Below are 23,320 nucleotides of genomic sequence, written 5' to 3' on the forward strand. Positions count from 1 at the left end.
TCTGTTTCCTTCTCTATCAGACTGCTCGTTTGCTTTCAGCTTGAAAGCTACGTCATGTGCCTTTCTTTTTGCAATTTGCATAATGAGGATATGTCTACGCTAATTTAATTTGTGCAGAAGCTAAGAAGTTGCAGTCTTCCTCTGCGCATATAGTCCACCGGTCTAAATCTTACCTCTTGTACTCGAGCGCCGCTGGCGGCTGTTAGAAAAATGACATAAATTGGCCGCATCACTGAATAAGCCGCAGGGTTGAAGGTTTGGGGAAAAAGTAGCGGCTTATAGCCTGGAATTTACGGCAAGTATTTATTTCAGATCCTTTAGAGATTGATTCATGACCAGATACATCAAAGAGTCGTTTACCCCTGTCGTGCTATTTTTGGTGCTTTTTCAAGTTTGTTTGTCTCCATTCTCTAACATTCGTCTCTGGTACCATGAAAAAAATATATAATAATAATAATAATAATAATTTCCTTGTATTGTCATTCTGTGTAACAATGTACACAGAACGAAATGTCGATTGCACCTGACCCGTTGTAGCGAGCCGATGCAGCCGCAGCCAACAGAGGGCGCCGCCGACCACTTTTTAAGTCTTAGGAATGATAATGATGAGATAAAATCGAATGCGGGTTACACCTGATGAATACAGTACTTCTTCCTGCGCCAATGACACTGATTTCAATTCAAACACACTACCTCACACGCCTTCATTCTAGGAAATCTCCCGGTCAACCTTTTTGATGGCAAAACGGTGATTTTCACCCAAATACCTTAAATGTACTGTAGTGTGTGATTGACAAGCACGTACCACCATTGCCTTGCGGACTGACCTCCCCCAAAAGTACAATCGTTTCTAACTTTGGTACGACAATAATATCAAAATGCCTAACGGCTCAGGACACAAGGCTCAAAACCGAGACGTTTAGTCACCCTAGATATGAAAACATACATTTGCTATAATCATGATGGATTAAAAAGTTAACAAGATTTTCTGTGGAAGTTCTCCAAACAAAAATATGAAATGATCTCGACATAATGCCCTCACCAAATACTGGTACTACTGAAATGATATAATCAGTACAGGAGTTTTTGTATTAGAATGTCTCATCAGCTACACCACTTATCCTCAGTAGGGTCGCGGGGCCCATCCCAGCAATCATCGGGCAGTGGGCAGGGGACACCCTGAACTGGTTGCCAGCCAATCGCAGGGCACACGGGGACAGACAACTCGCTCGCTCATTCACACCTAGGGACAATTTGGACCGGCCAATCCACCTGAAATGCATGTCTTTGGAATGTGGGAGGAAACAGGAGCGCCCGGAGGAAACCCACGCAAGCACGGGGAGAACATATAAACTCCGCACAGTAAGTCCGGTAGCTGGATTTGAACCCACACAGGAGGTTCCCAAGACCTTAGAACTGTGCCGCACACGCGCTAACCACTGCGCCGCCGTGCTCCATTCTCTAACATTCGTCTCTGGTACCATGTATTAGAATGTGTGCATATAAATGTAACAAGACTGACTGGTGATGATCCTTTTTTGTTTCCAGGTATGCGTTTCTCCTCCTTCTATACTGTGTGTAGCTTTCAGCTATTGTTAAAAGCAAGACGTGTGATGCTTTTGTGTGAATAAAGTACAATAACTTATTCTACCTCTTTTGAAATATATTACAAATGATGAAACATCCACTACACTTCTTACACAGTTTAAAATAAAAACCCACAATACTCTAAAAGCAGGGATGTTAAACAGAGTTTTGCTCTATGGCTAGATCCAGACTTTCTGTTCTCAGGCGGGCCGGGTGAGTAAAATAATTTGAACTCAAAATGTTTAGTTTATTATATTAATATCATTATTATAATAATAATCATGGATGACACAAACAATGGGCAAAAAAAATAATTTTCATGTTTGGCACTGTATGCGTAACTGTTTTGTTTTAAGAGTTGAGTGAATGCAGTTTTACACCTGAACAAACCCACCACTCTATGCAAACTGAAGCGGGAGCTCAGAAAGAAATATTTTGTTTTGCCTTAAATGTTGTACCCGAATGAAATAAATAAAAAAAAAAAAAATACAAAACAATAGTTTTTGGCATTGCAGGGACAATAAGATTAGATTACATCAGATCAAACTACTAGGCTAGGCCTACTCAAGCTGAGAGTATTATCTTTACTGTCCTCGAGCCAGAGGAAGCATTTGGTTTGCGTTCATCCATCCAACCATTATCTCCACTCAGTAGGGTCTTGGGGGTGCTGGAGCCCATCCAAGCCATCTTCGGGCAGTGGGCAGGGGACACCCTGAACTGGTTGCCAGCCAGTCACAGTACACACAGAGACATAAAATTTACTGGCTCATTCACACCTAGGGAAAATTTGGACCGGCCAATTACGCTGACATGCATGTTGTTTTGGAATGTGAGAGGAAACCGGAGTGCCCGGTGGAAACCCACGCAAGCATGAGGAGAACATGCTAACTCCGTACAGGAAGGCTGGTAGCTGGATTTGATTCCATGACCTCAGAACTGTGCAGAACTGACGCGCCAACAACTCATCAGGTTGTATTCACTGGTTTGTATTCATTAAAATATTCTTTGATAGAAATGGACTAGAGAACCACTTCTTTTTTGACACACTCGGGAATTTGTAGTGGGCTGTTTTGAATCATCCAACTGGCCCAACCCAGCCCGCGGTCCGTAAATTTGACATGCTTACAGCAAAGCAAGTTTAGAATATGCACTGCTAAATATTCCACTTTTGTTAGGAACCCACTCAGGGTGGTTTGGAAGCACAGTGCAGAAACATAGATTAGCATAGTAAACGTTGGGCTTTTTTCCAGGCAGTAAAGTCATGTAGAGTAAGGCAGCGAGATAAAAGTATCTAGAACACCAGAGGTAACAGTCGTGATCCAAGAGGCAGATGAGACTTGGGGTTCCAGTAAACCTGAGCAACAAAGGCAACATTACAAGAGTTCATCAGGTGGCACCCGTGATCCAAAAGGGTAGGTAGATATCTAGTACACTGGAAGAACATGAAGCTGAGATTAGGATGCTTCAGACTTGACAATGAAGAAAACGAACTTGCAAGGAACCAAGGAGATGGGAGTACTAATAAAGGGAAGAGGACCAGTTGAGATATGAGGTAAACCCGTGGGGAAGTCTATATGAGTGACCAAAGCTGCAAAGATGAAAACTGAACCCGGGAGTGGCCAAATAAGGTAAGGTTGCGAGCGATAAGGGATATACCTACAAAGAAACAAGAACTTTGTATGCAGGATTATAGCGGCTTTACTTTTTTTCTCAGGGTTATGGAAATGTTTAGTCCTTTTCTTTAAAGAATTTAGAAACTGCTGATGTTTTCTCATTCAGTGCCATAAATGTATTTTCATGTCATTTACGTTTTTTTTTCCTGCCAAAACTTGTGATTTTCTTTTATTACATTAGAGAAAAGACAAATTTGCCTTTTAAAAAGACCATTTAGTCATAAATTAAAGTAAAAGTATTTGGGAAAAAAAAAACCTTAGTGGAGGGCTATAAATGTCAGTAAACATTTTGTGAAAATGGAGTAAGATTTTTTCCCCTAAAAGAGTGTAAACTAGTTATAAATTAAAATAAAAACGATATAGAAGAAAAACATTTCGTAACAATGGTCTAAGATTACATTTTTTTTGCAATGACAGTATACTTATGCTATTGAAATTCAGTGAAAATATTGTAAAATTAGAAAGAAAAACAAAATTGAAATTAGCTGACAATGCGGTAAGAATGTTAATAATTTTTTTTTTAAGGTAAAAATATCCTATAATTATAAATAATGAAATCGGCAACATTTTCTGACAATGCAGTAAGAACATTCAAGAAGAAGAAATCCGGCTTCCTCTACCTAGTTCGTGTGTACACATTCTATACTGTATCTCCAGCACGTGAAGAACTTTGACCTCTTTATTGTTTAATATCTCGTGCATCCATTCAATATGGTTGTTGCAAAGTGTAAGGAAGAGGCGAGCCCCTTCTTTTGAAACGAAAGTGGAATAAGAAAGCTTGATGCGGTTGAGAAAATGGTTGGATCGCTTTTTTTTCGTCCACTCTCTACCACGAAGGAGGAAGTTGCCTACATTTTGAAGCTCATCTTCCTAAAGTAAGTTAAACTTAACTTTATCTTTCCTTATAGAATATATTATTTCTTTAAATGTTTAAACAAAACCGGTTACTTATACAAGCCTCAAACATAGTTATATAAACCTTAAACGTAGAAAATATAGCACTGAAGAAACTTACGAACAATTTCAACTTACGGACGATCGTCTCGTTAGTAAGTAGGGCAGCGTCTGTAATCACAAATAACCAAATAAGCAACATTTTCTGACGTTTGAGTAAGAATTTTATTTTTTTGCAATGCAAAAGTAATTCTGTCATAACTTCAAGTAAAAATGCCAGAAAATTAGAAAGAAAAAAGCATTTTCTGTTAATGGGGTTAAATATTTTTGGGTAAAGAGTATAATTTAGCTTAAAATTGAAGTAAAAATGTCATTATAAATATAAAAAATTAGACATTTTCTGACAATGTGGTAAGATTCCATTTGTTTTAAAGGCGAAAAAAACGTAAAAATAAAACGTGAAAATAACTCTATGGCACTGAATGAGTCAACATTTAATTTGCAGCATGTAACAGCAGTAAAATTGTCCCATCTGAAGATACATTAATTACCTTTGAAGGGACGAGCCGTGAAATGAGATCACATAGCCAGCAAGTGTGTGACACTAAATGGAGTCGACCAAAATACAAATCGCGGTCTTTTGAACTGCTGACATTGAACGGGGCGGATTAGGCTGCCTATATTAACAACAGGTGACAGGCTGGGAAGGCAAATGCAGAGGACAATGTCATTGAGGCTCAGAAGCGGAAAGTAAAATATAAATACGACGTCATCTTTCAAAAATCGCAATGTGTTCCCAACAAAGAGCCAAACGATAACTTCAGCACACTTGTTTTGGTAATTTTATATTCCAATGTCAGGGACACATGCTATCCGTCATAAATTAAACATCAGTTAGTGACCTTCTGGATATCAGATCAATAATAAAAAGTATTGCTATTTGCAAAGCAAAGGTAACATCTTAAAATGTTAAACATTTAATAAACACATTATAGAAATAATACCCAAACAAGATTTATCTATCTATCCTGGTCATATCCCTTAAGAGGGGTGACATACAGCAAGACAAACATACAAAAACAAAGAAAATAATGCGGCAGGGGTAAACCAGTGAAAAAAAGATTTAACTGGATAAATAATATTGCATCAACAATTGTATACGCCGATCCACAACAAATCCGTGATAAATCGATCGGCGAAAGGTGCGGAATCCGACATTACATGCACAGAAAATAATCCAGTATTTAAAAATAAATTGTGTTGTGGGCCTCATTGGGGACAAAAATATGGCCGAGTACACACACTGTGTCATACACGCAAATATATACACTACCCTTTTTTAAGTTTGAGGTTGCTTCCAAATTTCCAGGATACATTTTTCTTTCAAATAAAAAACATTATTTCTAACCTTATGAATGTCTCAACTACACTTTAAATTGATTTTACAACTTATTCGATTAAGGGTAACTTTATTATTTTCAGATATTGATAATTCACTGTATACCTAAATTTCATCTAAAAGGGCATATTTGTCTCTTTTAGCATGTAAATCATTTTTGGGAGTGTTGCCAATAAAAAAAAGGTCTATGGCACTAAATGAGTTCATAAAACTGTGACTCTTCCTGGAACACACTACTGGGGCGGCGGTAGCTCAGGAGGTAGAGCGCTCGTCTTGGGATCAAGGGATCTCAGTTCGAATCCTGGCTTGTCCGTGTTACATGTCGAAGTGTCCTTGGGTAAGACACTGAACCCCTAATACCCCCAATAAGCAGGTTAGCGTCTTACATGGCTGCAATACAAGGCCGCTATTGGGAAATGTGAAGCACACTGTAAATCGCTTTGGGAAGTCATTGACTTGAAAAGCGCTATATAAATTCAGATCATTTCATTTCATCATACTGTATGTGTGACTCCAAACCTTTGAACAGTAGTATGTATATATATATTTTTATAACCCTTTTCGTTCAAAAGGCCGTATTGAAGAGTCTGACAGGCTACACGTGGCCCGCGGGCAGCAGTCTGCACACCCCTGCAGTAGCTCAAGAGCAACATTACAGCTACCAGTAAATCTCCATTTTAGATTTAATGCGGACAGCTTTGTCCAGTCAGGGAAATTCTTGCCATGTTTAAGCAATAACTATACAGTCTCGGCCATAGTTTCTTTTTATAACACAAACATTTGAAACACAGAATAAATAAGCACTACCAATCATTATCTGAGCAAAACTGATATACAATAATGTACACATGCATTGATCCCCAATAGCTGGTGATCAGTCGGTATCCCTTGGTGTGTGATGATCACCAATACAGTGTAAAAGAGCTTAACCATATCGAACTCAAAGGAGAGGGTACCATACAAGCCAATGACATCAGAAAAGTCCAAACGTGTCTCTTCTGGAGCTGAGATGAGCTCCGAACACGCGTGCTCGCTCCTCAGAGGCTGCCGATGTTGGGAAAACTCTTGAGTTTCTCCGGGAAGTCGTCTTTGTAGAGAACTGGGTCCGCCCTGTGCTCCACCACCTTCAGAGGCATGGTGCCAAAAACCGATGCAAACTTGTTGATGCACTCGGACCTAGAGAGGAGACGAAAACCTTCATGAGTGTAGATGAAAGCCAACAACAATAGTCTTGCAGATTTAGGCAATTTTTCGTGGCACAAGTATATTTTTCTTGTTTTACAGTGTCCTATGACTTTTTTGTAGTAAAACACAAAATCACACCTCCTCCTTCCGAGTCTTCACAAATAAAATATGAAAAGTTTGCTTCGGGATCACTCCCTCAAATCAGGGTTGGGCTGGATTTTTTTAGGTCAGAATTTACCTCTAATCTGAACATAGAAACCACATGTGCACAAGTATTCAGTGTCCCCAATGGGAAATTCAACTGAGATACGCATGGCTATATGAAGACCAAGATTCTGGCTCTTTGAGGACCTAATGAGTATACAGCAATCCCGTGTTTTTGCGGGGGTTGTGGTCCAAAATAGAATAATCAAAACTCATGACTAAGAAACATGTACTTCTTTATTAGATATCAGAAAAAAAAAGAATTATGACTGTAACAAAATAACAACTGCAGATCAACAAATAATAACAGAATTGCAGTTGAATGAATGAATGGTCTTTATTGTCATTATGCAATAGTACAACGAAATTAGAGTGTTTCTTCATTCAGTAAAAGAAAGAGCTATAGAGAGTGACTGGCTAGCTGTACGCTACAATGGGGGATCCTCAATTAGAGCCAGGTCTTTGTGATGATTAACATATAAGAGTCCGTAATGTAGCGGTTTCTGACAAGTTATAGCTCTATGTCATCCATTATTAGTAATGGATCAGGCGCTGGTGAGGTAAACACTCTGCGTCGTGGCTTGTTAAGAGTTGTTATGTAGCCTACCGAAGCGCCGTTTTTGCTTTCTCTGCCGACATCGCCTTAGTTTCTTGCTGGTCACGATAACAATCCACAGAGCACACGTGATGAGCATTTATTTGCGCTAATTTGACTTTCTTCAGACTTCAGCCTATCACAGTGACACACACAAACATTCACGCCCAGCACGCACGCATGCCCACAAACAGACACAGACTTTGGGAACCTGCCCCCGTGATAGCTATTGCCGTGTATTTGCTGTAGAACACAATGCACGATGAAACTGCGACAGAGCTAGAGGGATTAATGTAGTTGCATCTATCATCCATAAACGGAAGTCCGGAAACCACCACAATTCTTCCCAGAGCTTGCAAGGCCATCCAAACCGAGTGATCGAGGGAATGTCCTTAGTCAGTGGGGTGACAAAGAACCCAATGGTCACTCTCTCAGTGGTCCAGTGTTCCTCCATGGAGAAATGAGAACCTTCCATAATAGCAACCATCCAACAGGCTTGGATGGTAGAGTGGCCACACGGAAGATTAGTATAAGGCACATAAATACCCCCCGGGGATAGCCTGAGAGCCCTTCAAGTGCCTTTTGGCAATGCGGAACAAAATTCTCTGGTCTGGTGAGATAAATTTTGCCTTATTGTCCTGAATGCTGGGCATCATGTTTGAATGAAACCAGACATTGCTCATCACCAGACTGTCCCTACAGTCAACAATGTTGGTGGCAGCATCAGGGTGTGCTTGCTTTTTTCAGCAGCAAGGTCTGGGACCCTTGTCAGAATAGAGAGAAGAATCCACCAATTAAAAGAAGATGAAGACGTGCTCCAAAGCGCTCTTGACCTCAAACTGGCGCAACAGTTCATCTTTCAGCAGGACAACAGCCAAGATTATGGCTTTAGGAACTCTCTGTGAAAATCTTCAGAGCCCTAAACTGAATCCAATTGAATATCTGGAGGGATCTGATAATGGATTTGCACCAGCTTGATGGAGTTTGAGAGGTGTTGCAAAAAGGAAAGAGCAATACTGCTCACAGATGGGTGTACTTAACCTGTGGCCTCGTATTCAAACAGACTGGAGGCTGTAATTGGTGCAAAAGGTGCATCAACAATGCATGGAGTGGATGCTGTGATAGTACATATGGTTTTCTTGTTATCATTCTGAGGTTTGAGGTAGAGGTTTGAGGAAAACATTTGTTGAATCTTTTTTGGGACAAGACTGTAACAACTGTTACAAATTAGTTTGTTTACTAAATAAAATAAAAACATGGATAAATGAGTTACTGTTTTGCTACTTTTGGACATTTTTTTTTGCTTCATTGTTGGACTTACTTGTTTTCAAATTGTGTGACCTATTGGAACATTTTGAAAATCAAAACATATTCAAATATTATCACTCAGTGATTAGTTTAAATATATGTATATTGTTAAGCCAAAGTATGTTTGTTTATAGGACTGCATAAACCACCACAACAACATCCCCTGATTTCCATCCATCCATTATCTTTACCGCTTATCCTCAGTAGGGTTGCGGGGCACCCCCTGAATTTAAACCTTTTAAAGAATTATCTTAAGTAATTCCTCTTACACTGGGAGGAAAGGTCCAGTAATAACAGAAAATAATTGTGTAAAATAATCATATTTTTTATTGTTCCACTCAATATGTTTAAATTAGTTCATTGATGTTTTGTAAAATATGAAAGAAAAAACATTTGAAAGGAGCAGCATAGTAGAACATTCGGCTAATTTTAAGTAATTCAAGGAAAAAATACTTGCAAAATATAATTTTAATGCTTTCGAAAGTGTAACAGTTTAGAAAGGTCGCCAAGCGGTAAAAGTAGTGTCTAAATTGCCCTTTTCAAACCCCTGACATCTGATGAGGTCACAAAACTTTTGCTATAATATGGTCTACTTTACAATACACTCTCCTTTTTTTCCCTTTAAGATGATTTCGTCTTTTACAGATCATGATCGTAGTTTAAAAAAAAGTTTCCAATTAAACAAATCAACATTCATTATGCGTCGGACAATAGCATTACCTCTCCACCATGTGCGTCTGATCCAGGGACAGTCCATCGATGGCAGTGCATTCAGGACACTTGAACTTCTTCCTAGGGGTCACCTAAACAAAATCACCCCACCAAATGTCAGTGGAATTTCAAGCTAATAAACGGCTCGGTCTATTGAAATAAGCTTGCCACTTGCAAGAGGAATGTCATGTGCTGTGGCTGAGCAGTGATGATGTATTACTCAGCTCGGTCCAGCACTCTGCCAATGGATGTGTGTTTTCGGAAGAGAGGTAATTTTCTGAAAGAAGCCACGTGAAGGCACGGGGTGTGTGCAGATCATGATTTGGTGGCAGTGTGCGAGTGTTTCCGTAAGTGAGGAGGGGGAGTCGCTTGACTCCCTACCTCTGATAAGGAAGGTTAAAGCAGGCCTTGAGCGTGGGCCCCTACACCTGGATGAGGGAAGGGGAGAGGGGTGCGTGGAGCAAAGTGTCGGGGTGACAAGTGATCTAACCCAGAGATGTCGGTTCACTCTGTCTGTCTTCACTTCCACCCCATTTGTATGAGTTTAGAGCCCCCAAACTAGCGAGAAGACGAACATACCTTGATGGGGGCTTTTCCAGTAATGTTGGCCACCAGAAAGTTCATTGCAATATCTTCACAGTTCATGTGTGCGTCTACCCAGTTCTTGATGTCTCCTGGCATCTTGTATGTGTACAAGTAATTAAAGTACTGCAACCAAATGAGAGACAGGACGATGCAGATTTAGAAACCAGGGTCAAGTCAACATGAACTCCCACTAAGTTCACTCACTGTTGCGTTTCGGTCTCTCGTTGATACATTTGGTTTTAATCAACTGATTGATTTGCTGACTCAAAAATGGAAACACGCTAGACTTGGTTCCGACTCGAGGAGTTTCAACCTCAAACGTGACGTGTTACTGTGTGCTCCCGTTAAGTCTTGATCATTATTTAGTTACATTTGAGGTGCTGGCTAAATGTTGTATTAAAAAACTGAAGGATTTAGCAGACGCAATATGAGCACTGGCATAGTTTCTGAGCTCTCTAATCTTCTTTCAGGGGTAGTTGCGTCGTTTCTTTTATATAAAGGCTCTATTGACTCACTCATGAATGAGTTTAATGCTACCCTGGCTAGTGTCCTGGATTCAGTAGCACCCATACGGCTTAAATCACGACCTAAAAGACGCACGCCTTGGTTTACTGATGAAACTAGACTCGATCAAACAAGAATGCAGGAAATCTGAAAGAAAATGGCGCGCTACCAGAATGAGGTTTTCCGTCAAACCTGGTGTGACAGCTTGTTAAAGTATAAAGCAGCCCTTGCTTTTGCAAAATCAGCTTATTTTTCAAAGGTGATTGCGGCACAAAAGAATAACCCCAAAATCCTTTTCGACACTGTAGCATTGCTAACGGGGCAACAGATTATCCCAGATAGTTCTACCCATTCAGCCCATGACTTTATGGTCTTCTTTAATAAGAAGATTCAACGCAAACGGGAAGAAATTTCTAAAGACAATGTTAATACATCACATTGTAAAGGGCTGAAATCTATAGATGCGCAACATGGTGGCTGTCCAGGGAATTTTTCCCGATTTAGTGTATAGCCCTTAATCACAAGTCTCAAACGGCTTCACAGACCACAGACTATTCGAGACAACAGACCATTTTTACATTATTAAAGAAGAAAAAAGGCTACACAAGTTTTTTTTTTAAGTTTTAAAATGTACTATTAACACTGATTTTGAATTGTAAATAAAAAAAATTTGTTTATAAAGTTTTGGTATTCCAATGCAGTTGTAACTTGTATAATTGCTCATAAACCTTTTGTGTTTGTACTTCTTTTTCATGGCCAAATTCAAGCACTTTTTAAAGACTTTTTAAAGTCAATTTCCAAATTTCTCCAGTACCATTCAAATACTAAATAATACATTATTATATTGTTAAAAATGATAATGATTATTGTTGATCCCACCAACGCTAACAATGTGTTTAAGGTATCCAGGCCAAGGAAAGTAAATTCTTCTTAGCTACTGTAATTATGAACTGGTCATCTGAGCCACTATGTTTGTCCATTTAACTAGCTGGCATAACAATATATTTTGCTGGTTAGTCATTCAATACAGACTGACATTGCATATGAGAAGAAAAAGTCACACACAAAAGCGCCAAAGAGGGACTCGCAAAATCTACATGTAGCGTCCCAAAATTATAAAGTTGCTGTCTCTCTTCTTGCACAAACTTTGTTCTTATCTGTTCTATGATCTTTTTCTGCCGATTGGCTGAAATATACTGACATTAATCCTGCCTTTCTGCCTCCACAATGCGACCACAGCTTGGCGACATCACTTATAGGGGGTAATGACGCTTCACATGGAAACGCTATACAAAGTAATGCCAGCTGCCGTTAATCACAAGGGAAGAAATAATGCAATGGCAGAGCGAAGCCACCAGAGAGCAGTGTCTGCGTAATTTTTAAGCAGACTTGTTTGATGCTTTTTCATTTAATGCGTGGTCTATCGAGTCAAGACTGGAGAGAAACATGGCAACATTTAAAGCATTTACACGAACTTCTCCCAAAATTCAAACACTTTTAAACCTTTAAAAACACATTAAAATTCAAGCATTTTCAAGCACCAGTATGAACCCAGAGAAGAATAAAGCAGAGCTAAAATTTTCTTTGGAATGTGAGCGTGAGCTGACAGGAGGTTTGATAGCCTGGCCCAGTGTGCAACATTCTCCTCATCCATCAATGCAATCTACAGGCAACTCCCCCACTGCAACCGAAGGTCACCTGATCCCCAAATGCAATCTAGAACATACTTCCCAGAGCATATATGAACCATGATCATCTTTTTCATGTGGCAAAAATAGCTGAGTGAAGGAAGCCTTACTAAACATTAAAACTATTCGGTCACCTTATGGTAAAACGCAGCACCCGTCAGAACCATGGAGACCTCGTTGGTCCACTCTGACTCGTACTTCCACTTTCCCATTTCATGGTCCCAAAGGTGAAGGCGGCCCGGGTAACCCACAAGCCTGTCGGGGAACTCCCTCCATACCTGGAGGATGGATCACAACAAAAACACATATCAACAAAAGATACAGAAACTATTCAGACACACATTCATACAATGACACTCTGACTGATGCCTTTGTAAAATACAGTATTTGCTGCACACCCGAAAACCCCAAATTAGTCAGAAATTTAAACATGTGCCTTACAATCAGGTGCGCCATATGTACAGAAAAAAAATTGGAAAGGCATCCCGGCGCATTATTATATTTGTGCAAATTCTGATTAACCTGTATCGCCGACCTCAGTTGCATGACAATGCTGGCAACGGGGATCGAACCTGAATTTTATTGACACTATTAACAGCAAATAAACAATGTGAGGTTTGAACAATTTTTCTCGACAATCTTAAGGTCACCGTAAATCTTGATCACCAGACCTCTAGGGAAAAGGAATATAGTAGGAAAAGGGAATAGGTGTTATCTTACTATAACACTATTTTAGTCATGGTACTGATAAATATGTGAGCGAAATGAGAAAAAAATGGTATTAAAAAGCAGTATAAATGTTTATTTAACTTTTTCTTTGGTCAAACTAAGCATTGTAAGCGACAAACATCGTTGAATACATGCGGTCATGCGGTTATATCTTTATGGACGACCAAATAACTTCCCACAATGCCTTTCACTTCATTTAGTTCAGAATCTCATGCATTTCCAAAATACTTTGCAAGTCTGCGATTGAAAAACTGTATTTCGGTGGTCCCCAATCTTTGCTGTACCACGGACTTGTTTAATGTCTGACAATATTCTCGCGGCATGGCCCAATAATAACATTGTGGCACTGTGTGATGATGACCTAAAACCTAATCCCTTGTTACGTGCCGTTCGTATCCTTGGTAGTCTAGTGGATGGGATCCTGCCCTTTCACTACTGCGCTTCGGGTTCGGTTCTGATTCTACATTTGGACTTATCAATCACTGCCCTTAAGTATGGTTCTACTATGTTTTGGTGCACCTTATTATCCAGCGTACCATATACTGTGGAAAATATGGTATGTTGGAATAGTTAGCATTTTTACGGTCAAATAGAGCAATTAACATTTATTAACAGTGCAATGGACCCCATGGACAAATCTCATGATTTTTTTCACTAATATTATGGTATGGATTAAAACAGCTGGCCTAATTTAATGCAACGCTACCAGACGTTTTGAGTCAACTTAGCGTACTGCTATTTAAAACAATAAATGTACTGCAATATATTGCATTAGAGTACATTGCTTAGTACAAAAATGGCATTGAAATCGGTGCGTGGATTGCACAAGTCATCGCACCTTACTAGTGTGACAAACACAACAATGGAACACTTAACTGAGGCTGCACCTTTTAGTGTAGAGCCCCTTATAGACATGAAAATACAATTGCACTTTAAGAAGAAAAAAAAAACACTTAATGGGAACTGTTTTTTTTTTCTTTCAAACTTCAATGACTATGTTTCAGGAGAATTCAGGGTCCGCACAATACAAAACACAAATGCATTCTGTTACTGAATGTACGGGTAATACAGATGTTGCTTGTTTTTGTTGAATCAGGCATCATTTCCCAAAAAGCTAAACTGGATCCGCTTGTAAAAGCTTAGACATTGTTATTCTCTCTACCAATCTAACGATCACAAGTTTCCTGGATGCTTTTCTTCTTATTTATTCCACATTTCGTAATTGTGTTTTGTGAGGAAAATGGAAGCTTTTTGTTCTTTTGATTATTCTGGTAGGACTTTGCTCGCAGAGCAAAAAAGGGAAAAAAATATATGTGTATTTACATATGAAACAGCTGATCTTAATTTGATTATTTTGTAATGCAAATGGACCAATGAGTGCCTGTAAAAGAAGCTGTTCATGACACAGAGACCGCTCTAAACATAATTATAGCAAACGTATCTACTGTAAGATTTACTGGTACCGCTTATCATCAGAAAAATAATATATTTGTACAGATTTTATCTAACAAGGGAAGGACTGGAAATGGAAAACTGCTGTGAGGCAGAATGAGAGTGTGCTAATATTTTATAAGAGTGGCTCTATTACAAAGATTAAATATTTTGCCCGAAACTCTCAGCTACTGAGTGTCAACATTTACCCCATGCTGCTTCTAATTTAGTGTAATTCCCCTAAAACTGAATCCAATTTTATGAAATTGCTTCTAACTGCAGTCAGGTGAGGCCAGGCGACATGACTCGACGCTGAGCCAATCATCATTGCTCATTCTTCAAACACCAGCATCAATACGGCAAAGCCTTGTTATATGACTCTAATCTCCACCAATAACTCGAAGGTCTGTGTTCATGAAGAGAAAGTGCATCCTTGCCCTTAAAATGACACCCACATACAAAAACATAGAAAATGTAATAAAATGGTACATGTTTGTTTGCAAAATATTAAAAGTATTTCATTGGTATATTCCAATTATTATCCAACATAATGCATTTTGAAGACAGTGTCTCGTCTTTGACGTCCTGAGCTGTGACGTCATGTGAAGAACATCAGCACAATAGCAGGCCAGTCACCATATTGGTTTACATGTCAATTAGTTAAAAAGGTTTTGAGTGTTTTAAGCCAAGTCTAGGTAGTTTTTGTGGAGACTGCCTGTATTGTATTGTATTGTATTGTGTTTATTTATTCAGCCAGTATAAACCATAAACATGATATATACAAGAAATCATTTGACACGCGAACACTCAATAGTGATAAAATAATAGATTTAAAAGAATAAAAAGAATAGAGTAAAAAATATATTGTAGTGTATAATACAAGGTAATTATATAGAATAGTTTAAAAAGAAAGAATATGTAAATAACAAGACTAGAGTAGAATAGGTCGGAGGAACGCCGTTGGCATAATAATATTATACATAATAACCTAAATCAATTCCCGTTGAATATACGGATAGCGGAAGGCGTTGTGTCGCAGGTTGGTACAGAAATAGTACAAGAAATGGCGCACAGCCAAAATGGGGCGAGCTGACAAACGTAACCCACAGAGAGCTAACAGGAGCTAAACCATCTGGGACATGGCAGACTACCCGATGCTAAAAAGAGATAACCGGGACCGATTAGCGGAAAACTGACAGACCAAAAGCATGCAGTAAGCAACCAGGATAACTGGGAACCAACAATTAAAAACGGCCACGGCACCAAACAAGAACCCAGCCGTAAATATACCAAACAATCACGGCAGGCTAGCCGGCTGCTAAAAAAGGGGCTAACTAGGACTGATCAGCAGAAAAACTGGAAGCTGGCTGACTGAAAACATGTAGTAAGCAGCCCGGCCACATGGGAACCTACAACAAAAACGGCAAAAAACAGGAACACAGCCGGGAAAATAAGCAATGGACACACAGCAGGCTAGCCAGCTATCCAACTGCTAACCAGGCTAACCTGGACGAAACAAAACTGGAAACCTTAACCTGGACACTAACGGGGAGCTATCTGGTTAATATTATATTAATTGCAACAAAAAGGAAAAACACAATGGAAAAGTCACAATTACCTACTTAAAAGGAGGCAAAGGCAAAAAAGAAACGTTCATCCAGCTTTTGACAATCAAATGCAACTCCGCCAAAACAGTCAAAAGCCCCCTAGGTAAGCAAAGTTCCAATTTCTCCAAGGAGAAATGAACGCTATGCAATCGCTGATTAATACAATCGCCGTCTGTTTTTCAACAGGACCCGCCCATTATTACAAGTCTTTGTTGTCACCAGGTGACGTTACAGCTCAAGGGGATATAAGGTCAATCGGTCAATTTTGAGAATACATTTCTTACATTTCTTATTCGGAAAAAATGGTTCTTTTATAATCCCTTTCATGAGGAGCATGGATAGAAACTTGGGAAACCATTGGCGGCGTTTTTTTCCCAAATCTGCTCACCTCATAGCCAAACTGCAGTTCGTCAGATGTCAGCATGATGATGTCATCATCGATGGCCAGCACCGCTTCGGTCTCAATCTCGTCATATGGGAAAAAGCGGTTACTCAGCTTGTTCTCTGTGGTGCGCACCACTTTAAGAGGCACGCCCACCTTCGGCCAAAGAGACTCTGAAAAGAGTAAAGCAGAGAAACCATTTGATAATGTTTAATGAAAGGCTTTTAGCATAGAAATTGTGTCTCAGTTGATGCCGAGTTGACCCAAACGTTTGGGGTCAATGATATTGGTGGACTTTGTTTTTTTTAAATAGACTAGAATCTACCTTTAATGTCATTGTTACAAAATGGGTTGAACATATGACAACGGAATTGGGCGTGGCACTCCAGTTTCACATTTAACAGTGAGGATAAAAGAAAACAATGAAGATAAAGGAACAAATAAGATAAAGGTTATAATTTACACAATATTTACACAAAAACATGTGGGCACTGGGATTGAATGCAGTGTTCATAGGGTTTGTACACCTTTTTCATGGCCAATTTCAAGCACTTTCAAAGACACTTTTGAAATGTATACAGTACCATTAAAAGAAGGAATCTGGTGTGAATTGTTTATTAGTTAGGGCCCCAAATATATTTAGATTTACACATGCAATTTTTAATCCATGTTTGCGTATATCAAGAAATATGATTTTTACGTGTTGACGTGTGTAAATATTTTGGGACAAATCTCTACATGGATATTGGGTGAAATGACAGTTAACTTACTGGTATAAAAAGGAATTTCACTTGTTACTTACCAGATACTGACCGGTATTGTATATGAGGCGAAATAGTCACAGAAAACTGTGCCACAAAGTGGCTTGCACAATCTATGTGTGGTGCCAATCCCCCAAAATTTTGAGCACTGAAATAAAGTCGGTATGTTGCTGCTTGCACATACTTTATGGTTATTTGAGTTGTTACTATCTACCATCTTTTTCTTTCAATGGGCAGAAAATGACATTAATTCTACTGTTCTGTCTCACCAATATGCGCTCGATACGGTTACATCACATTTTTTTACAAACACAGTGCAGGGTCTATAGCCACGATTTACATATCATCGCTATAGACCTTTTTTTTCCATTAATACAGCAACTTCCAGGCATCTTGGTTTGATACACCTGATCAAGCTGTAGGGGCAAATCGAATCCACCAGATCAGACATATCATCGTACTTTTAAAGCAGACTTATAATTATATATGTATATATATATATATATATATATATATATGGTCTATCAAGTCAAACTGCCATAAAACGGCAACAATTTCAAGTATTTAGAAGCATTTCTTACGCACCATTACGCACCCTGCACAATGTAAACCCAGTACAATCGGAAATAAAATGCTAGCACGCCATTATAATTGACTTCGACCTGAAAGTCTGACCTGTCAATGGCCCCTTATTAATTATGAGGGGTCACACCTCTCCAGCCAGGCGCCGCTTACTTGTCTGAAGTAAATGAAACGTGCAGCCATGACAGAGCACTTCAAAGTCTTTCCATGACATTACTACATTCATCAGATCATATTGGCGTAATTTTCAGGTTTTGGAAAGTCATGGTGCCAAAGGCAGAGCATGGCAGGCTAATAGTAGTTTAGTATTTGTAAAATTGTAAAAAAAATGTTTAAAAAAAACAACAACAAAAACTGATGTGCAAGAAATCATAAGCCTACTGTCACAAGTGACAAATAAAATGATCTCTTGGAAGTATAAACAAAAACACTCACCCTCAGGAGGACTCTTGTTCTGGTTGTTCCACACCACCAGCAACTTAGCCAAGCTGGGAACTTTGGAGATTTCTGTAATGACTCGGAAAAGGCTCTCAATGCGATCGTAGGTGAGCACCACAGCCGTGAAGCCGGGTGCTCTTGGTGGAATCAGTGGCAAGAAGAGAGGACTGTTCACGCTGGACCACTTCTACGAAAGACACAAGACAAAAGCACACCGTTTTACAATTTTTCTACTCCGGAGCCTTCGCTCTGAAAATGCTGGTCTACTAGTGATCCCAATAGCCAAGAAGAGAACCGCAGGTGCAAGAGCGTTTTCCATTCGGGCCCCGGTGTTGTGGAATGCTCAGCCCCCTGAGATTCCCTCTGCAACCTCAGTGGAACTGTTTAAATCTAGGCTTAAAACACACTTATATTCTCTAGCTTATGAATTACCTATATTTCTTATTGACAATATCTGTGTATTTGTTATTGCAACATCCATTGCAGCCTGGTCATCCTGGAAAGGAGATTATTCCATGTGTGGTCCCTTCTCAAGGTTGACATTTTTGAGTTTTTCCTTGCCCTCATGAAGGTTTTAGATCAGAGGATGGTGTAATAATAGTCTGTAGTTAGCAATAATATGTGGTCTGTGCAGCTTTGTGATTAAGGCCTATAGAAATAAACATTATTTGACTTGACTCGTGTTGCTTTAGATTGGTTCAAATATTTACAAAATTTACGAAAATACAGGGCAGTACAGTGAATTTGAAAGTGATGTTTTACTGATTTGATTATTCTGGAATAATAAAAACAACAGTCTTTTAATTGAAATGGCAAACGGTCCCTGACCTAAAATCCTCAAGTTTGGTCGTCCTGGACTAAACTTGACAAGTTGACTTTGAGTTGGAGGCAAAGTCCTGACTTGACTACTGTGAACATATTTGGCAGCAAGACACTTTTTCTTGTAATTGACAGCATTCCCTTTCAAGGACAAAATACAGCTGTTTTCAACTGACTGATATTATTTTCATGTAACATTCAAAAATCTTTCATGATGGCTAAGAACCTTGGCATAAAACAATGGTCCAGTCCATTGCATACACGTTACAGAAGCAAATGTGAATTGTGGCAGGCCGTGAAAATGGGTCAGGGCTTAAAAGGTGAAAAGGGTGTGGAGGAAATACCTCTTTTTTGTGAAAAGCTTGCACCCTTAACTTCTAATTTAATAAGGTATAAACATTTTTTTTTACTTTTGACCTGCTTAAACTAAGCATGCAAAGTGACAAACGTATGCATGATCCAAATCATTAATTGATGACATTATGACAACATACAATTTACAATGTACTTCTACTGTATTGTTTAATTAATGTCCTTCAAAATCAGATATATCATCAGATACACCAAAGATTTGTTTCCCTCCTTGTGCTTCTTTGAGTTTATTTAAACCCTCAGGACGAGTTTCTTTTTTCTCCATTCTCTGACCTTCGTCTCTAGTACTGTGAATAAAAATAGCCTGATGAGATCTAATGAGCATTAAACAATAAATACAGTACTCCTGCCTGCGCAAACTACAGAACACTGAATTAAATTCAAACGCACCACCTTAAACTCCAGATTCATTCTGGAAAATCTTACAATACCTCCCTTCCCCACCACAAAACATTTTCTCCTCAGATCTATATAATTCACGCGGGTCACCCTTTTTGATTTTAAAACAGAGAATTTATCCTAAAGGTGAGAGATGACAGGAGACTGATTTTAAAGAAAAGATTGTCGGTTGAAATCTGGATAACAAGTGATGGAATTTTGCCATGTACTTTAAAATGACTTTCTTCAAAGTTCCACTATTTTATTGTTCCCCATTAAATCGACCAGTAAAATGAAGGACTTTCATTGACCCCATCAGTTGAGCTGACTGAAGTACCAAAACATATTTTTGACATGGAAAGTAACACAGTCCAACAATACTAAAGAACTTAAATAATATTGTAGCACAGACTTGCTTTTGTAGATGTTAACGAACATCATAGCAGTCGCGATCACGTCAAAATGAAGTGTTTCACTCGAGATGAAGGAAAAAGTGCACTTCTGGGATTCTTCCAGTCCTCAAAGCGTGGTTCAACAATAACACAGCAGCACCTTCTGCTCCATTAAACAAACTCAAATAAATCCTGCCTTGATCTTTTATACAACATCCATTAAAATGCACCACTAAAAATGGGAAAGTGGAAACTTGCCTGTTGTTGTTCTCATTCAGTCAAACAACAATAAGTAAAGTAACATTAAATGAAAAACACATTTTTTAAGTTATTTATAAGACAAACATGCATATGAAAAGGGCCAAAACAAATAGTTCCAGCATTAGGACAATGTTTTTAATTAAAAATAGTTTAGCAGCATTTATAAACAAATCGAAAAGGCAGGACCGTTTTTAAAACCTAAATATATCGTACACACAAAACATCAACATGTGCGCTCCTTACTTTTAAGATGCTTATCAAGGCAAAAAAAGTCTCAATTTACTCTGCTGCTTAATTGATAGCCCAAACACAGTTGCATAGACCAAAACAACTTAAATCCGAGAGGCCTTCAACTTTAGAAGTAAACCCTTTACTCCAACATCCCAAACAAAAAGCAGCCTGTCCTTCATTCTGAAAGCTCAAAGTAACAGCACCAGCGATTCTGGAAAATGTGCTTTCAATTACCAGCCTAAAAGACGACATGAGGTGAGGGGGTTGGCGGGTGGTTCCCGGCCTGATTTATTTTGTGTTCTGTTCGAGTTCTTCTCATCATTCACTCAATGACTTGATCTCAAAAACACTTCACCTTTCTCTCATAGGGGGGCGCTTTAATTGGACACAATTGAGCTTTAGGTCAAGATACACCTGAACACAGAGGACTACGAATTCCGTACGACAATATGTGAACATCACAGTCCTTTTTCTGCACACTTGCAGGACTTGTTTCAGAAGAATCAGATAAATGTTCGCTTCTAATCTACATGGCTGCCATGATTCATGTGGCCACAAACTTTCAAAACCACATGAATACAAAAAAAACACGTCTTATCACCCATAAAGTGTCGGCCACAGACATGCAAAAAATCTTTTCTCCTTACCACAATGGAAGCGCAATTATTTTGAACTACTGCTCAGTTTTTTTTGTGTACAATGTAGAATGCTTGAGAGGGAACTAAATAAGAAAAATGGAATATATAGTGCATTGTGCCTTGTGTGTGCACTCTACAGTAATTGTCTAGTATAAATAGGGTGATCTATGCTCGATTTACTATTTTTCACTATAATGTGCATTTTGTTATTCCCTTATCAGTCCTTTTACACGGTCTTTATATATTTGATCCACATTATATTTCACGTTTAAAACAAATGAAACACTCAAATCATACATTGAAATGGTGTATCATTTTATGTGGGTTACAATAAAGTTCTGCAGCCTAAGGTATGTTAAATTTAAGACTTTTTGAGACTTTTTAATGCCTTTTGAAATCAAATTCAAAAAGACAAAAAAAAAACAACAACGCAATTGAAACAAACTAAACAGAAATATTCCTTTCACACAATCCCACCTTGTACGCTTACCTGAGACAGCTTTAAAACGTACACTGTGCCATGGTCAAAAGTAAACTGTTCTAAGCTGTTCTAAGTTGGTATGCGGATCGTGGGTAGAACTAAGACATGTGTCCGACTGAAACCACATCACCGTTTTGATCGTTCCGACATTGTGGTCATGCCATGTTTCCACCAAAGTAAATCAGTGAATTATTAAGACACTTGATAAATGTTACTGAATCTTTTTAGTTCAAACTAATAGAAATCTGATTAATGTGTTCACATTTTTAAGAAATTTGGACTTAAGGCATTTTAATGCCAGTTAAGGCCTTATTTATAGAATAATGAATTGAGTGCCTTTCAAGACTTATCAAGGACCCGCGGGAACCCCGTGTAACCGAGTTACACAGTTGAAAACAGACTTTTATGTTGTGAAATAGAGTAGAATGTAAACGAGCTGAATAGGGTCAAGACTGTTTTACATTTTCAAAAATGTCATACATTCTGGAATCATTACAAATCAACAGAAATATTCTTTGTTGTTTTCATAGCGACGATTTTGACGAGAACTCCAATATCCCATGGCAAAATATTTGACTATCATGAAAAAGTATACTAGTAAGCTATAAGCCATGATAGGCTAAATTAAAATTAGAAAAGGCTTGCAGTATTTCAGTTGTTTTGTAAGTAATTCAGAATGTTTGAAATGTTTATTGCATTACAGTTAATAAATAACTATCACCTGTTCTAATTTTTCCAAGACGATCCCTTATGGATGAAAAGGTAGAGACTGAAAGGATTTTGGCATTTCTTCAAATTTAATAATATTTTGTCTTGGCATTTTTTTGTAATTTGTTTAACAGGGCATAAGGGGGGATTGATTCCAGTTGAATTCTGCATTCCAGTTCAGAGTGGGAAAAAGCCTCCACTCAAAGTGAAAGAGTTAAAATTTACGCTTTTCACATGTTTGTTTAAATATTTTTGCAAAGAATAAGAAAAAAATGAAATGACAAAGAAGGGGTTGTTTCTACAACATGTAGAAAAAAGCCATATGAAGGTTGAAGACAATGTTTCCCATTATAAACGATTAGCGTACAAATATGGCACAGTGAAGTAGTTCAAAAATTTTCTTATGAAGACACAGGAAGAAAAACGGTTATAGTGTTTGCCCAGATGTCGACAACATTAAAGTCATTGCATAATATATTTGGCAAGTGCTAGTTTTTTGCACATGTGACTATGATCTCTGTTTTTCTTTCTACAGAGACAAAAACAACACTTAAAATCTGCAATTTTCTGTCCATGTGTTATGTTTAGGTGAGAGTTTAAACGCTGGGGTGACCAAGCCTTTCTGTTGCTGCCCAAAGGCTATGGAATCAGCTTAGTCGAGTTGCGTGTTATTTCTGACCTGGGCCTTTTTAAATCCGGGCTAAATAGGCACCTCTTCTTGTAATACTAGGTAGTGTTGGCCTGGAGAGGGATGGGCTCCACCAGGGTGTACTTGCT

At 38.6% G+C, this 23,320-nt stretch overlaps 1 protein-coding gene across 1 annotated transcript in view; it reads right to left on the reverse strand.

Annotated features, from left to right (window-relative positions):
* Positions 1-4,627: 4,627 nt before the first annotated feature.
* The window catches only part of ext2 (exostosin glycosyltransferase 2), a 35,351-nt gene continuing 16,658 nt past the window's right edge, over positions 4,628-23,320 (reverse strand). The window contains exons 10-15 of the mRNA XM_088333657.1: positions 18,261-18,450; positions 16,489-16,655; positions 12,468-12,611; positions 10,136-10,264; positions 9,566-9,648; positions 4,628-6,729 (exon numbers count right to left, since the gene is read on the reverse strand). Coding sequence (XP_088189783.1) covers positions 6,591-6,729; positions 9,566-9,648; positions 10,136-10,264; positions 12,468-12,611; positions 16,489-16,655; positions 18,261-18,450 — 852 coding nt within the window. The 3' untranslated portion in view covers positions 4,628-6,590. The remainder of the gene's footprint in view (positions 6,730-9,565; positions 9,649-10,135; positions 10,265-12,467; positions 12,612-16,488; positions 16,656-18,260; positions 18,451-23,320) is intronic.

Source organism: Urocampus carinirostris, chromosome 4 (assembly GCF_059441175.1).
Source record: "Urocampus carinirostris isolate Australia breed hairy pipefish chromosome 4, RoL_Ucar_1.0, whole genome shotgun sequence".
NCBI classification, from domain to species: domain Eukaryota; kingdom Metazoa; phylum Chordata; class Actinopteri; order Syngnathiformes; family Syngnathidae; genus Urocampus; species Urocampus carinirostris.